The sequence below is a fragment of the Paroedura picta genome, chromosome 11 (assembly GCF_049243985.1).
Source record: "Paroedura picta isolate Pp20150507F chromosome 11, Ppicta_v3.0, whole genome shotgun sequence".
In the NCBI taxonomy this organism is placed as follows: Eukaryota; Metazoa; Chordata; class Lepidosauria; order Squamata; family Gekkonidae; genus Paroedura; species Paroedura picta.
The window spans coordinates 12,330,942-12,347,711 of record NC_135379.1 but is presented as its reverse complement, the minus strand read 5'-3'; the positions used below and the strand labels follow the sequence as shown (position 1 = coordinate 12,347,711).

At 39.5% G+C, this 16,770-nt stretch overlaps 1 protein-coding gene across 7 annotated transcripts in view; it reads left to right on the top strand.

Annotated features, from left to right (window-relative positions):
* Positions 1 to 16,770, top strand: part of CCDC7 (coiled-coil domain containing 7) — a 92,123-nt gene that overhangs the window by 31,654 nt on the left and 43,699 nt on the right. For 6 of the 7 annotated variants that reach the window (XM_077303228.1, XM_077303230.1, XM_077303226.1 and 3 more), the window contains 8 exons: positions 5,069 to 5,309; positions 8,779 to 8,842; positions 9,795 to 9,920; positions 11,156 to 11,263; positions 13,499 to 13,588; positions 13,731 to 13,844; positions 14,743 to 14,862; positions 15,779 to 15,901. In XM_077303228.1, coding sequence (XP_077159343.1) covers positions 5,069 to 5,309; positions 8,779 to 8,842; positions 9,795 to 9,920; positions 11,156 to 11,263; positions 13,499 to 13,588; positions 13,731 to 13,844; positions 14,743 to 14,862; positions 15,779 to 15,901 — 986 coding nt within the window. The remainder of the gene's footprint in view (positions 1 to 5,068; positions 5,310 to 8,778; positions 8,843 to 9,794; positions 9,921 to 11,155; positions 11,264 to 13,498; positions 13,589 to 13,730; positions 13,845 to 14,742; positions 14,863 to 15,778; positions 15,902 to 16,770) is intronic. The other variant, XM_077303229.1, reaches the window with a different exon arrangement.

Sequence of the window (16,770 nt, the reverse complement as noted above, 5' to 3'; positions counted from 1 at the left end):
TAATCCTTTGTATTCATTGCCCATTGGCCCTGTAGGTGCTAAGCTGCAGCAGCAGCAGCATCTCCCACCCAGTGTGGGAAATATTGGTGAAGAGATAATCACTGAGGCATGTGCAAAGTGAGAAACATGCAGGAGGACCTGCTCAGCTTCTGGCGTTTCCCCTTTGTCTGGATCACTGTTCTCTGCCTTTCTTGTGTGACATTAGGATTGCTGTTCTTTCTGTGTGCGTGCATGATTTCCCTCCATTAATTGTCTGATTGGTTGCTGGAGAATAAGTCTTTGGCTCAGCTCTTGCCCTCTTTTTCTCTCAGTATGCTTGGATCTCAGGGCTGGTTCCAAGCTTTGGGGGGGGGGAGACCTGGGTAGAGAGTATCCAGGAGCCCTCCTCTGCCTACCTGCAGGCTCTCTGATTACACCTTTCCGCCCTGCCTACTCATTTGCATGCTCACCAGACCTGTTCTTCTCCAAGCCACCTGCTTTTCCCTATGGGTAGTGCTGCCTCCATAGCCACCAGAAGTGCTCCCACCACTGTGTACTCTGGTGGCACAGGGCAGGATATGCAGCTGGGAACACATATGGCAGCGGAGGATAGCTAGTGAGTGGGGTGGGAGAAGGGCATGTGGCAGAATGACAAGGGAAGAATGTGGGAGGGGGAAGTCAGTGGGCCCTGGCAGACGTTTTTGGCCCTGGCAGCTACCCCACCTTTGGGTGTGCTGATGCCAGACCTACTGAATCTAATCAGTGTGGGCTTAATAAACCTCTAATAGGAAAGGCCTGCTTTAATGAACTTACAAGGCCCCCAAGGCTCAGTTGAAGGAGAAACAAATGCAGCCTTCTAGTGGTGTAGAAGGGAAGAAGGGTGAAAGCACCTTCCTTGCTGTACAACCATATATTTTTTTCTTCTTCAGTCATCTGGAATTCTAAGTCAGATAAGATGGGCCACATGTTAACCCTTTTCTCCATCTATATCAAGGCGGGATCTCCTGAGTCCACGGGCAAGGGATATAAGAGAATTATGGAGACAGGTTTTAGAGCCCGCTGATGTAGCAAATGCACCAGTAGCAGTGCAGAAATCTAAACAATTTCAAGAGACTGAGGAAGTCTCTCTGCAATACAGTGGAACAACATTTCTTGCCATTGGCTAAGGTGCTGTTATTAATTATGTGAGCCTCCAAGTTTCCACAATGGCATAAGTCGTATATTATTTCTAGGAATGATGAATGAGAATGGAAGAAAAATGCCTTGAATACTCTAAAACACCACATAAATATATTATTATATTCTGCATAGACTCCACCTGGTTTATATTTAATGCTTTTAGGTCCTGTTGATTTCAGAGTGAGAATTAACTTTGGGTAGATTATGCTCTGTACTCACAAACAAGCACAGTTCTGTATTCTTGAAATGCTGCCTAATGACAATTTCACTTTCACCTTTCCTTGAGTTACTTTCAGTATTTCTGCAAGGCAAGAAATTGTATACAGACACGCTAACCAGGCTGTTGCACAGTAAAAAAAAAAAAAACAGGAAATGTGTAGTGTTTTGAAACTTCTAATTAAACGTGATATTCAACTAAGAGAGTCCACACACACACACACAAACACACACACACACACACACAATTAGTTTGCTGCACATGGTCTACATCAGCCTTTTTTTGATGTTTTGGCCATGGAGGGTCCCTGAAATATTTTTCTTACTTTGAGGAGCTTGGAACTGGGTCAGAAGTGTGGCTGAGTCCATTAAGGCAGGATATCGGGTAAGGGCAAGGATTCCCTGGGGAGCTTTCATGGAGCTCCAGGACTCCAGGGAGCCCTATCTGGTAATCCCTGCTCTACATACAGAAACAGACAGAAGTGTTTGTAATTACTATATTGAAATGTGCAACATGCAAACCAGGGAAAGAAGAAAAAGAAATTAATGGTCTGTAAATGAGAGTTCTTTAAAATGACTTCTGACTCCTTCGTGCTTGTTCCACACTTTTTTGTATTGTGGGATTCTAGTTTGAAATGTACTGGATTTGAGGTAATGTTTGGATGAAACTGAAACGTCTTGAATGTTCTTTTAATATCTTTATATATGAATCTATGCAGAGGGGACAAAAGACTGAGGCAGGCACATTCTCAGTGGACGTTGCTTTTTAGAATGTTGTAAGGTCTAGCAGTACACACCAACTAGGCCAATGCACCAGAGATCAACTTAAAAGTAGCTACCTTCCTGTAATTTCTGATATTCTGTAGAACTGAACAGTAAAAACAAATGTCTAGATGATTTGGGGCAGGGGGGGCATGACATCATCGTGGACTAGCATATAGAGGAAGGAAATGAACTGGCTGCGTTCACAGTGAGAGTTTTCTTTAAGCATCTAAGAAAAACTGTGCTCCTACTACCCACAGAGGGGCAGGCCTGACTTTGTAACAAATCACCTGTCGTCCTCCAGATGTCCATGGACTACAATTTCCATGAGCTCATGGGAATTGTAGTCCATGAACATCTGGAGGACTACAGGTTGACTACCCCTGAGCTAAAACATACAATTGTCCTTGATATTCATAGAGGAGCCTAAGTGTACTAAGTGTGCATCCAATTTCCCCCCTAATTTTAACACAGTTAATAGAAAATATAATTAATTGTTGTCCACTGAGAGAAAGCCCATTAAAATTAATCCCGGCTTACTCTTTAGGTCTTAAAAGAATTCCTGAAAATCTCTGAAGAATGGTTTCCATATCTCCACGAGGAGTGAAATAAAACCAAAACAAGGATGTCGGGTTTTGCTGCTCAATAAATAAGATGGTTTGAGATCCAATATGTTGTGCAATGTTATTAGACGTTAAGAAAAAAAACTTCAGTAGAAATCTTGTGCTGTATCATGAAAAAAGAGACCTTTCCTCTTCACCATTTGTTCTGCTTTTCATTTATCCCTTCATATTTAAAATAGTTTGTCTACTTTTTCCAAATTGCATTGCTCAGAGTTGCTCACAGCATGCATGTGCAATGCAAAAAGTTTTTTATCGTGGTTACAAAACTATTCAGGAAGTAACAGAACAGGAGACTATGGGGTGAATCCAGTTATGCTCTTCCTCCAATGGAAAGTTCTTTTCCAGTGGAAAGCTCTTCTTCAATGGAAGAGACACTTTGACCGTTTATGCACTGGAGGTTTCATGCCAGGCTGCAGGCTGGAGTTTTAGTCATGGCAGGTTGCCCCACCACTTCCTGCACCCACATGGGGGCGCATTTGGCCTGGTGCACCTCATCCGGCCCGGATTTATGCTCCTGCACGTGAGCTGAGGCAGTGAAGTTCCCAGTGCATAAACGGTCTTTGAAGAAGACTTCAAGCTTGATCTGAAAGACAAGGTGGGAGATAAATGTTTTAATAAATAAATAGGCATTACGCAGTAGAGTGGTAGGTTAGGAGTAGAATCCAACCCACATCCTTTAATTTTTTTTTTTTAGCATCCAAAGGTGATTCAGCTAAAGTTTAGGCATCCAGGTTCGGTCTCACTTATTTAAATTTATAACCCACCCTCTATTCTGACGGGCAGCAGGTCTCCTGAATTTCAGGAAGAAGACTGGGAACTGATGGTAGGAACTGATCCTGGAACCTACCATTGAGCTCCACCCCTGGAAAGTTCTGTAAATCAGTTGCTTATGAAAAGACTGACTGGGCATGGTGTACACGTACTTAATATGATGTCCATGCTACTTGTAGTGAACACACTTGGCCTGGAAATGTCAAATTATGTAGTCTGAAGGAGAACTACAAAATAGCCCGTCAATTGGAGACTAACAAACCATTTCTCCACTCAATTTGTCTCAGTCGTATTTAAGTCTTGGGGAGGGGGGAATATATCAAACACATTTTCAGCCAACATGCACGTCTCTGGATTGGTCAGGTCCTTTCTTAATTCAAATTGTTAATGTTTGGTGTTGCCTTGACCTCATGTGTTTCCTTGCTACCAGAACACAGCCTTGGGATTTGTGTTTAAACGGCCGTACTATTTTGCTTAGCCTCTTGCACACTGACAGGAAACCACTGGCCAACAAGAAACCTTCAAAAGACATTCTTTTTTTCCTTTCTCTGTTCCTGAGGTCTCACAGAGCAGGAATATGCTCAACAGGCTTCCTCGGGAGGTGGTGGGTTCTCCATCTGATGGAGAGGCTGGTTCTGTGAAGGTTCAAGTGGGTGGCAGGTTACCGTGGATGAGCGATAGGCTTGTGAGTGTCCTGCAAAGTGTAGGGGGTTGGACTAGATGAACCCTAGATGGAGGTTCCTTCCAATTATGATTCTATGCTTCACAGATTAAAAATGCAGAAAAATACTAAGGGCTGCAAAAGATCTGTTATGTTTCAAAGTATATACTTTAGACAATACATTGAGGAGACTGGATAGAAGTGAGAGAGCAGTTTGATGATTAGCAAAGGCGCGCATGCACATATGTGTGAATGTGAAACTGTACAAAAATTGTTCAGCTTGGTTGTGTATATCTAACCAAGATTTCTGCTACAATCTGCAGTGTCAGCTATGATATTTGAAAGCTGCTTATTTCTGTCTTAACTTACAAAGGAGTACTTTTAGGTATTTTCAGAATAAACCTACACTGTTTATTCTGAATGGTTTTTATGTCACCTAATTACAAAGAATTGTAAAATAATTGTAGGAATTGAAAGGAAGAAAAATTAGAACATGATTTAGATAATCCAAGGTAGAACTATGGTTATCCAGTTCTTCTTACTTTTTACATTTTTCTAAAAAATAAAATAATATTGTAAAAATTTTGGTTTCTCTGTTTCCCGTTAACAAGAAGAGATGGGCACAAATACTTGTTCTAAAATGAGGCACTCTGAAATGAACAAAATAAATATTTACTTACATTTTTATGCCCCAAATAAAACCCCCTACAGGATTATTAAAATTGTGACTGCTGTCCGGTCTCTAATAATATAAAGCTGTGGAATTGGATAAAATGACATCCTGCTTAACTGGCCACATTTACTCTTTGGGCAAAATGATACACAATTGAGTAATATAAATTTTAAAGCTAATATTAGCTATTTTCAAATCTTAAAGCACAGGGAAGGAAACACCTGGCAGTGCTGATATAGTTCTTCCACCACTACCTCCAGATCAAGAGAAGCAACTGTTGCCTGATTCCACAGCTCAGCAGGCAGAGGAACAAAAGGAAATGCTTCCAACAATTATCTCCTCTGCTGAACTTCAAGAACAGACTGTGCCTGCCATTGAGTCAGAACGTGCAGGTTTAGTTCCTTCACTTTTAGCTGAATCTGAAGAATTTATGGGAGAGTCTGAAGTAAGTAAATAAGATTATTAAAAGACTGCCGGCAGCTTTCACCCCAGAGGAGGTACAAGCAGCTATGACTGTAGCTGAGGAGATGCCCACACCCAATGGCCAGCAGGGCAGTGTGTAGTATTTTTTACTGAAATAATGCTAGGCTCCACGTTGTGCTCTCCTTATAATTTACAATAAATGTTAAAACACGAAGAATAAATTTAATGATAGTAGTGAAAATAACACCTATAGAATTGCAGGGCATCTCGAACCAATGGTGAGTTCATGCATTTATGTGACTCAGTGGATAATTTCATCAAGTAATAATCCTTGACAGATTGGGAATCATAACAATACTTTGATATCACTGGTTTTCTCAAATGCAGGATTCTTATTTAGTTGGTGCTTCTGCACCAACATGACAAACAGGAAGGGAGTGGGCAGGGGAGGAGGTAGTGCCAGCAGTGAGCAGCATGAGGATGAGGCATGTAGATGTTGTCCCCCCGTGCCTCCATCTCACTCCCTGCTGTTTCCACAGCAGGGGCAGTTTTCTCAGCCCTCTGTGGATGCCAGCCAGGTTCAAAGTCCATTGTAGAAATGTCTTGAGGTCAATTACAATACAAGCCTGCCTGTTTTGAAGATTTGTAATTTTTTTACATTCTGCAGAATTAAAGCATGTACTGTGAAAACTAAAGAAGATTACTGAATATAATACAGCTCTTTGTGAATGTTTACATACTACCAGCTTAGTATATGAATTTGCATGCACTCACACAGGCAACTGGGAAGAACTTTTCCGAGCAACTCGTCAGCTATGAGGAAAGGACTCTTCCTTCCCCAAGTTGTAACTTGGGAAATACAAAGATATAAAGGGGAGAAGACTTATCTCTCACTTTTTTGTCCAAATCACTCAAGGCTATGCACATAGGTTCCTGACTTTTATCTCCCTTCTTTGTTTTTCTCTACCTGTAGTTTCTCTAATGTCGTGGATCCATTTTCTGCCATTTTAATCTGTGTTTCGTAACCTTGCCATCCACATGAACGCAAAAATAAGTCAACACTACCTTGACTGGAATTGTCTCCAGGCTGGCCCGATCTTGTCCCATCTTGGGCCAACCCTGTTTAGTACTTGAATCCAAGACCACCAAGGAGTTCCGAGCTTGCTACAGAGAGTCAGGCAATAGCAAACCACAGTGGTTTGTTCATTGCCTTGAAAATTCCGCAGAGTTGACATAAGTTGGCTTTGACTTAATGGCATTTTCCACCATCATTGGTTGACTGGCAGCGGTTTTCTAGACTTTAAGCCAGGAGTAGTCAAACTGCGGCCCTCCAGATGTCCATGGACTACAATTCCCATGAGCCCCTGCCAGTGTTTGCTAGCAGGGGCTCATGAGAATTGTAGTCCATGGACATCTGGAGGGCTGCAGTTTGACTATCCGTGCTCTAAGATTGAGGTCCATCAAGAGCTGCTGCGGGTGATTATTTAACTGAGAATAGCAGGGATTGAATCTGGAAACTTCTGCATGCAAAGCATGTGTTCCTCTCTCTAACTTCAGCAGTTTTCTTCTAATGCAGCTGACTTCTGGTATTGGAAATAATCTGGGAGAAAAATGCTTGCAAAATATACAAGAGAACAGAGGTACTCTGTGCATGTGTACCCCTGTCTGCTTGGGCTGATACAAACTGGGAAAAGAGCAGTGTCTCCCATAAAATGTCATGACAGGTTGTATGTGGGATTACAGACCATGAACCATTTTGGTAATATTCACTGTTCTCTCAGCTAGGAAGATTTCAAATCCTTCTTGAGTCTTAGGCTAAAACCCAAAAGGTCTTGAATGGGAGTCAATAATAAAAGGAGCTTCGTATCAACAGTGGCAGTGCTAAATTCATCCTGGGTAGGCCATAGATGCAGCTTTTCTTTTGTCTCCGGGCTTGGAAACCTGTCCTGATGGGGGTGTACAGAACATTCCTCCTTTTCTATGGCAGTTAAAATTGGTCTCTTCCACAAAGCAAAAATCTGATCCCAGTTTTTCTCAGTCTTAATTGCAAGAGATGCTTCATAAGATGTCACCTTTGCACCTGCAGGAACTGGCAACGGCCCATTTGGAAATTCCCATTTTGTGAAAGCTCTTGATGAGGGGGGCTTGATTCTTGAAAAGTAATACTCTGGAACACTGGTTTGCTGGCCCATTATTCCCTGTGGTCTAAGTGGACTTAGACTGTTTATGCACTGGAGGTTTCATGCACCTCATCCACCCCCGATTTGTGCTCCTGCACGAGAGCTGGGGCAGTGAAGTTCCCAGTGCATAAACAGTCTTACTGATATTCGTATTTTTAGGGGATGGGTTTTATTTGGATTTACATTTTACTCAATTGCCTTATTTTATTGATGCTACCTGAAGACCACTGTCCTTTGGGAGGCCTTTAAAGTTGGCTATAACAGCCAATAACGGATCTCTCAGTTGGTTTGTTTGCTTCTATACCGCCCTCGCTTTCAGCTCATGGCGGTTTATATGGAATATAGAGGTAAGTGCAAGTGTGTGCATATGTACATACCTGTCTTGTTACAGAGGTGCTTCCTTTTTGCTTTCTTTTCTTGCCTCTCTTCTTGTGTGCAATGTAGTGAGGGAATTGTTAAACACTTAACTGCGGTTATGCATGGTGTACAGAAGTAGGTTCATTAGATAACCAGTGTATTTCCCCCATTAACTGGTATTCTAAATCAGAGTTTGATCTAGGCAAAGAATCCTGCTATGGGGGGCACTAACTCTGGTTAACCAAGAGACCTGCATGAAAATTTCATGGGTAACCAAATTTGATGTTTCTGATTTATTATTATTATTATTATCTTTCGATTTATTGCCCGCCACTCCCTTACGGCTTGTGGCGGGTTACAACATTTTAAACCCCCCAATAAAATCCATTAAAAACCCTCTGCAACAATTACAATATAACATTATCGGTTAGCAAGCTAACCTGGCAAGATAGGCTAATCAACCTCCCCCTCCTACTACAAGCAGGTGGAGAGGGGATACTGATGGTACTAATCCCCAATCTCAATCCCGGGTCCCTTATTCCTTGAGAATGGAAGTAGAAGTAAAAGGCATGAATGCAAGTCCAGCAACAAGCTGGGTTTGTGCATATTTTACTGTAACTGAGTTAAGTTTGCTGTCTGAGCTTAACCCCAGTGTCTTATGTGTTTTTACCCTTAGTTAATTACGTCTCTAAAATACTGTTGGTAATTCTGTTGTTTTTCAATTAAAGGAATAATCTCTAAAGACTCTAATTAGCGAGCATTGGATGTAAGCTATTTCAGAAGCACCAATGTTGTTTAGCAATGGTAGACTGTAACAAAAGAAATTCTGAATTGTGACATCCAACATGACTAAAAGTTCCTTTTTTTGAAATCAAATTACCATTTCTCATCAACCATCCAATAAAGTGAGGATTGAAACTTTTCTGTTTAACAGTTTTTTCTTATTTTCACTAGCGTTTAACTTTGAAGAAGGCTGCAGCTACACCAAGAACTTGGGCAGATATCACAGGACTTAAAGGTTGTTCCTATTTTGACATAAGATAAACACAAAACTACAACTTGCATGCAAAAAACAATTAAGTAGCCATGTGGGAGAATGCCAATACAAAAACATACTTATGTGAAAAATTCTTGAACCAATTTTTTACCTAAATAACTTATTTATCCCTTTATGATATTTATTTTTCTTCGAAGTGACTATTCCCAGGTAGTATAGGAAGGTAGTCTGGGTGATTTCCCTCTCACCAAGAGTGCTGTGTTAAGGAGAAAATGGTCAGTGAAATTATAATGTAACACAAATAACTTTAAAAAATTAAAGCAAGATTATGCAGTACTTATAAGCAATAACTGTCCCGCAAGAATTACTTTAGAATTTCTGGGGGTTTTGCTATTGTCATAAAGCAGAATTACATCAGCTAAGTGAAGTAAATGTGCAAATTGTATATCTCTAATATAAACACAGTGTTTTTAATGTGTCATGGTTTACTAATTTGTCACCAATTTACCATTTCTATATATCTGTACTCTCATGATCCTTTTTCCATTTTGTCTGAGGAAGTCTGCATGCACATGAAAGCTCACGCCCTGAATAAATTCAAATGGGTAGCCGTGTTGGTCTGAAGTAGCACAATAAAATCAGAGTCCAGTAGCACCTCTAAGACCAACAAAGATTTATTCAAGACATGAGCTTTCGAGTGCAAGCACTCTTCGTCAGACTAGTAGTCAGACTAGAATAAATTCAAGTTGTCAGACTTGAATTAATTTTTGTTGGTCTTAAAGGCGCTATTGGACTAAATTTTTGTTGTGCTACTTCAGACCAACACAGCTACCCACTTGAACCTACTTGGTTTGGACACCATTGACTTCATTGGACAGAATGGAGGGACTGTATAGGATTACATTGTATGAAATTAATTTTCTTAAAATAAAAACAAGCAGAAAACACATTTCCTTTTCCTTTTTTAAAATAGAAGCTGAAATTAAGGATTTGATTGATGAAGGAATGTTACAGCTTGCAGACCATTTGACAGAGCTGGAAGGAATGCCTGAAGCAGAAACTTTAGCTAAGCTTTTGCTTGAACCTAGCAAAACCATGGGTGAGTATAAATCATAGCTTCTTATGTTGACTACTGTAAGATTATAGATAATAGAGCAAAGGCATCCTTGCTAAGAATCTACAGTTATAATTAGGCTACATCCAAAAGATTCAGGAACAGGACAAGCCAGTTATATTAAGTTTGCTGTTGGCATGTGAGTCCTTGGGAACGCTAGATTTGCTGTTGGCATGTGAGTCCTTGGGAATGCTAGATGAAGCATGTGAATCCAGCCTCCCCCCACCCCATTCCTGATTAAAACAAACATTTGAAGTTTTCAGACTGTCAATCTATGAAGGTCATGTACTGTCTACTCTGACTGTTAGTGGCTCTGCGGGTTCCCAGGAGGACGTTTTCCATATCATCTGCTACCTGATATTTTTTTAAAACTGGGATTGAATTTAGGACCTTCTACATGCAGATCAGATGGTTAGCCATTGAGCCCCCTCAGAATGTATAACTACATTTTGCTAATCATACCAAAATTTGATATAGAAATATCATTAAATAGAAAAAATCTATAATTTTGGAAGACCTTGCTGAATCTGACCTGCATAAATACTAAATATTTCAGTTCCGTTTAGAGATTCTAAAATTAAAGCTATTATTGTCTAATATTCAGTGACATATATTGATTCAGAGGACGCGATAGAGGGTTTCCTTTCAAAGCCCCTAAAAGGGGTGGTTATTAGGTTTTTTTCAAGAAGGCATTCTGGGAATGCCTTAGTCTGATCCAATCTAATCTAAATGGTTATTGAGGCATAAAAATACTCAATTACAGTAATCATGACTCTGAGGTACTAGAAAAACTTCCAGAGTTTATAAAAGGAATTAATTTACTAAGGAAGATGCTAAATTGAATGGGAAAAAAATCTGACGCACATAATTCACTTTTCAGTACTAGATGATACTGGTCTATACAGGGGCATTATATCTGAAATATACTATAAATAAAGTGTTTGAGGGAAAACTAACTGAAATAGGTAGGTAGAAAGACAATGTACTGAATGTGTGGGGTAAAGAACAGGAGTTTGACAGTATAGTCTCTGCAAATATGTCTTAGACAAAGTCAATATTGCCAGAAGATTGCTTAAAACTTGTTTTGGCAGAATTGTCAACCTCTGTCTTGACACTGTAGTGTGATAGTACTTTTAAGCTATTTTCAGAAGCTGTCAATAAGTAATTCTGTCATTTGCGCTGATCAGTAATGCTGTTGTCTGGTTTTACCAATGAAACAGAAGCGTTACCATATGCCCAAAAACTCCACTTAATAAATCAGCTCTTAGCTCCAGAGGGACAAGAGCAAGCACAGTTTCCCGTTCCAGTAGAAGAAGGTCAAATTGCTGGTAAGTTGAATATTAGTAATATACATTTTTATGAGTGATGATCAAATTTCTGAAAGCTGCCATGCATATAATTCAGGTTTTATCATATTTATTAATTAATTCATGCTGCTTCTAAAAGGTGGGGGGAGAAGAGGCATGAAAAAGTGGCTCTTCTACCCCAGTTTCCATTGTCCTATGTATTCAGTGTAATATTTAGGGAGATGTATCTGAGTCCTCGTTCCTTGTCAGCTTCAAAACCTCAAAGAAATGGAAGTAAACATTTGAGAAAGTATGAGAAGAAATCTTGGTAAATCAGCCAGCTAACCTTTGGTTCGGGAGGGAGACCCATAAGAGTGATCATACTATAAAATATATAGTTAATGAGCCCTGTTGGGTAGCTGGCTGATTCTTGCAGATTTTATTTTATTTTATTCTGTTCCGTTCATTCCTTGGGGAGACAGAGACCCATGAATGTATCGGCAACTCTTTTGCTGTTGTTTGGTTCTGCTAATTGTTCTTTTAAATTAATTCATTTTCTTTTATTATTTTAACATAACATCTGGGCAGATCTGAAATACTCCACTTTCTGGAGTCATTAGGCAGCATCTGAAAAGAAGAAAAGCTGCAGTTGCTTTCCTCTAATTTTGGGAGAACTGTCTAAACTGATCAGGATAAATTCAGATGCGTAGCCGTGTTGGTCTGAAGTAGCACAACAAAATCAGAGTCCTACTACCAGGTGCTACTGGACTCTGATTTTGTTAAACGGATCACGGTTTATGCATTTTTTCCTTCAGGTACCAGACAGTAACAGCTTATATAGTTCAGCATTTGATTTCTTTTGGATGTATGGTGGGAACAGATAGAGAACAGCACTACAGAGAATATTGGGAGAGGCAGTGTGCCTGTTCTAAATAGTCCTCTACACATTTCCCCCTTATCAGCCAGGACATTAATTTTGAGTGTAGATTCTTTGTTTGTTGGGACTTTTGTTGTAACATAGTTTCCAGTTTTTGCACCACCCCCTTTGGCTCTAGGTTTGGGAGCAAGGCACACTACACCTCTACATCTCTTGTCTTCTTTGAAAAGGGGAGGGAAACCCTTTCTCCAAATGTTGTGTGTCCATGTAAGTGTGTCCATGGTAGTGAAGTGAGTTATTAGCAACTTCTCCCTCCCTGAGTGTAGGCAGCTGATGACTCCTTTTTTTTTGTTTGTAGATACATATAGTATTGTGTGTTCAGTGGTTAATATCCCTAGGCAATGTTGTTGGCCTGGATAGCATTTAAAGGGGGGGGGAAGGTAAATAAAAAAGTAGGGAAGTATAAACCTGAAGGGGGAACTTTCTCCCAACACTTTCAAACCAGTGTACTACCAAAAAACAAGTAGTGGGCCTTATCCTTTTTTACAACTTCCAGTTCCGTTGCTGGTGGCTTTTGAACCTGTCTGCCAAGCTCAACAGATATATTTGAAGTGAGGCCTGACAAGTTGGTGAGCTCAGACTGTTTGCAACATGCCAACTATATAAAAAAATGACGTAGCCTGAAGGTGAACTACACAACAGCAAAGTCAGTTGGAGCTAACAGTGCCATTTTTCAAGCACCACCTTCTGCCATACTATCCAACCTGTCAGCTAGGACCAGCCTCACAACCGCTGCCCTCTGTGCCCTTGCCTTCAGAGGGGAAGTGAGGACTGTGGCCAACACAGGTTTTAATGGGAACACCTCACTTGTAGAATGCCCTTCCCCTTAAGGCTCACCCTACTCTCCTTTAGGTGCCTGGCCAAAGTGTTTCTTTTTAGCCAGACATTTAATTCAGGGTTGGTCTTTTGATTTAATTTTATAGAACTGAGAACTGTTTTATGAGATGTTTAAAACTGCTCAATGTTTTTATTCTGTTGTGTGATCATGCTGAGTTTTTAATGGTGGGTTTACATAGTTTATTAACTGTTAACAACTTTTATGTATTATTATTATGTTTACCTTGTAAGCCATGTCTAACAGTGTAGACATTTCCCATAAAATAAATCCTAAGAAGACTTATGCCCTTCTAAATTTGTTAATATGAATGAGCGAAGATGTGACTGTCCTTAGGATGGCACTATCGTTGTAACTTTAATGTATTTTTGCATGACTTTCAAGCCACGTATAGCTAGGGATGGTTAAGATAGGTTCCCACTAACAGTGAAATAGATAAAGGCCATATTCCTATTAATATATGGTAATGCAAATCTTTTACTCCCTGCATGTAACATGAATGAAGAGCAAAGAGAGAAGAAAAGACGTGTTCTTGCCAATATAGCATCAACCCTAAATCTTCTGGATCAAACACAAGCTGAAGCTGGTCAGTCAGGTAGATTCTGTGAGAGAAATGCAGCAAATAATATGATAAAATATACTAATATATACTACTGCGATGCGATGTGATTGCATGTTCATAAAAAACAATATCCTATGTTCATTTTTGTGTTTGTAAAATATTTCTGTATTCATAGAGGAAGAAGATAATGAGACAGCAAAGATGAGAAAGATCCTGCTTGCTGAACTGGATACCAATTTAAAAGACCTTCAGCAAGTACAAGAAGCTGTTCCTACTCAACAAGACCTTGGTGGGTTAATTGAGAGAGTAGTCATGTTCATCTAGAAAAGCTAGATTCAAGTCCAGTAGCAACTTAGAGGCAAAAAAGATTTTTCAGGCTTTTGAGCATTAAAGCCCTCTTTGTCAGATACAAATAGGAATGGAGTTCCCTGAGTCGTTATACCCCATCAGAATACGGGAGGGGTGTTGCAACAAAAGGAGCTGGATGCAAGGGTACAATGCGGAATGTATCCAGCTTCAACAGAGCAGAGGGGAAATGCTTGAGGGCAGAAAAGGAGCATCTGTAGTCAGATAAGAATCATGTGTCCCTTTTCAACCATTTATCTGAATTTGTAAATGAACTCATCAAGTTTAGCAAACTCAGCTTGGTAGGTAGTACCAGTCCTAAAATCATCGATGAAAACATGTTGAGTGAGGTTTTTTATCATTAATGATTACATTTACATCTATACATTTTGGGGGCCCAGAAAAGTCCCCAAAGCAACTTAACAACGAAGAGTACAAAGATACACATGATAAATGAACGAAAAGAAAGATGGCAAATGGATAGCACAAATCATAAAAACAGTCACCTCCCTTACATCATTGTGTCAATGAAGCATTTGCATGAACAGATTCACCAGGGGGAACTTTTTTGTATGTTTGAGATTCTCGAGAATGTGTCTAGACAAACACCAAGAGTATAGAAATGTGTTCTGTTTTTCCCTCCGTTGAAATATGAGGCAAGTGTACTGGTAGAAAAACATTAACTTATCACTGTCCCTCTGTGAAGACTAGGCTCCGTTTTTTTAAAAAACCTGGATTAGTGGTATACATAAAACTTTAATTTCATGATGAATTTGATTCAGCGTATGTCATAGATAAGCTTTTTTCTTTTTTCTTTTTCAAAATTCTTGTGCATTTTAAAGAAAACAATATTAATGATCTGACCCAAAAAAGAAGCTTACTGATTTCGGCACTAGAATCGAATCTGTTAAATTTGAAAGAAGCACAAGCTTTTGCAGCTACCCAGCCATCGGAAATGAGCAGTAAGTACTTTGGGTGTTGTGTATGTATGCATCAATTAATCGCCACCCTAATTTTGCCCTACCTTGGCTCTACTTCCTGTAAGATCCAGGACCTGATGATTTGGATTTTACCTAGATAGATTGCATGGTGAGACTGTTATATCGCCTAAAATGTAGGTTTAGAATGCAAAATTGGGAGGGAAGGCCCTACTAACAGACTAAGAATCAAAAGGAAGTCACACTAAGGTGGAAGGGGAAGACAGGATAAAAAGATATTCTGTGAGTTACAGAAGTGATGAAAAACCATTTGGTGGAAAGGCTATTGCCAAGAAGAAAAAAATAAATACTTGAGTTAATTAGTGCTTTTCAAAGCAACTCAGCCTGGGGGAAGAAAAGAAATAAATATTTTAGACAAATGGTATATTCAGAGAAATGTATAAGAAAGTGAATGTGTATAAAAATATGTCCATGTATGTGCATTACAAAGCCACAATATATTTGAGTATTGTTTTGTGTCTGACCACCTGGAGCATTACAGAAGAAGTCAATTTACATTTGTGGAATTCGTTGATAGTTTTTAATTATTTTATTGGCTTGTTGGTATAATCTTACTGTTTGTTGTTAGATGCCTCAGGCAAATTCTGAAGTGGTAGCATATAATTCTTCTAAATAAATGAATATAAAGGTTTTGTTGTATAATTTAAATCATCTTTTTGTATAATAAGATCTAATAATTTTATACTTCGTCTGCAAAAGATTCAGACTTCACTTTATCATTTGTTTTGTATGGTATTTTTGTGTTTTTGAAGTGGCTATTCCCTAATACAAAGATCATTTTTGTTGTTGGGTTGCTTTCCTCCACATTTCATATTGCAGGTAGCACTTGTTGAATTATTTTAAAATAGATACATGCACCAAAATGTCCCTCTGTTCACAGAGAACAAAGTAAAAGAGTTACTACAAGAAAGAGCAGCATTAACTACTTGTTTGGAGACAAATGATCAAGAACTGCAAGAAGCAAAGTCTCAACAAGCAATACTAGTGGAAAAAATTAAGCAAGGTAAATGGAGAGCAAAAAGGTCTAGGGGAAAGTCCACATGCATCATATCTCATTAGTAAAGTTGCAAAATATCTGTAAAGATTTAGAAGTAATGTTTAGCTCAAAACTCAATGGGTAAATATGGGCATCAGCTGAAACTTCTTTCCTTTTACCTTAAGAAAGCATTCAGGAATATTTGTTGGGAACTGCAAAAGGATCCTCATCATAAAAAAGTTTTGTATTTCCTCTAGATTCACTGTATTATTATGAGATTTATTTCCCGCCACTCTTGGCAAGCCGTCTTCTCAGCGGGTTACAAAAGTAAAGACCCCTAGGTTTTATCTAGGATCTGTTAAAGATCCTAGCTGTATTTTACATTATCTTTGTATCTTCCTAATTTCTGAGGACTTTCAATTAGTCTTGCTTGGAATACAGTTCCCACATATGCATGCCCCCTGATTTGTATAAGAGCATAGTGCACTGGGGCAAGGCCCTTAAGCCTTCCCACTACCAATGGTTATTTGATCTCAAATGACTGCAGGGAATTGCTGTTTGCCCTATGGGGTACCTGTAAATGGGGCTAACAGTGACTTTTCAGAGGTATTTCAGATCAGGACAAAATTGGTGGTGGGAAGGCTTAAGCCAATCCAAATTGGACCTCTGTGCCTCTGAAAGTTGACTTAGTAACATCTGTCTGTCTACCACCCATCCACCCACCCATCACAAACTGGTTCATGCCCATCCATAGTAGAGAGTACACCAAGCTGGCAGATGTGTGAGGAACCCTAACATAGAATTTTCTCATACTGAATCCAAAGACTTACTTAGACAAAGAGATTCTCTGGACAAACAGCTTATCCATGTAGGTGTGCAGTGAATTCCTGTGTCCA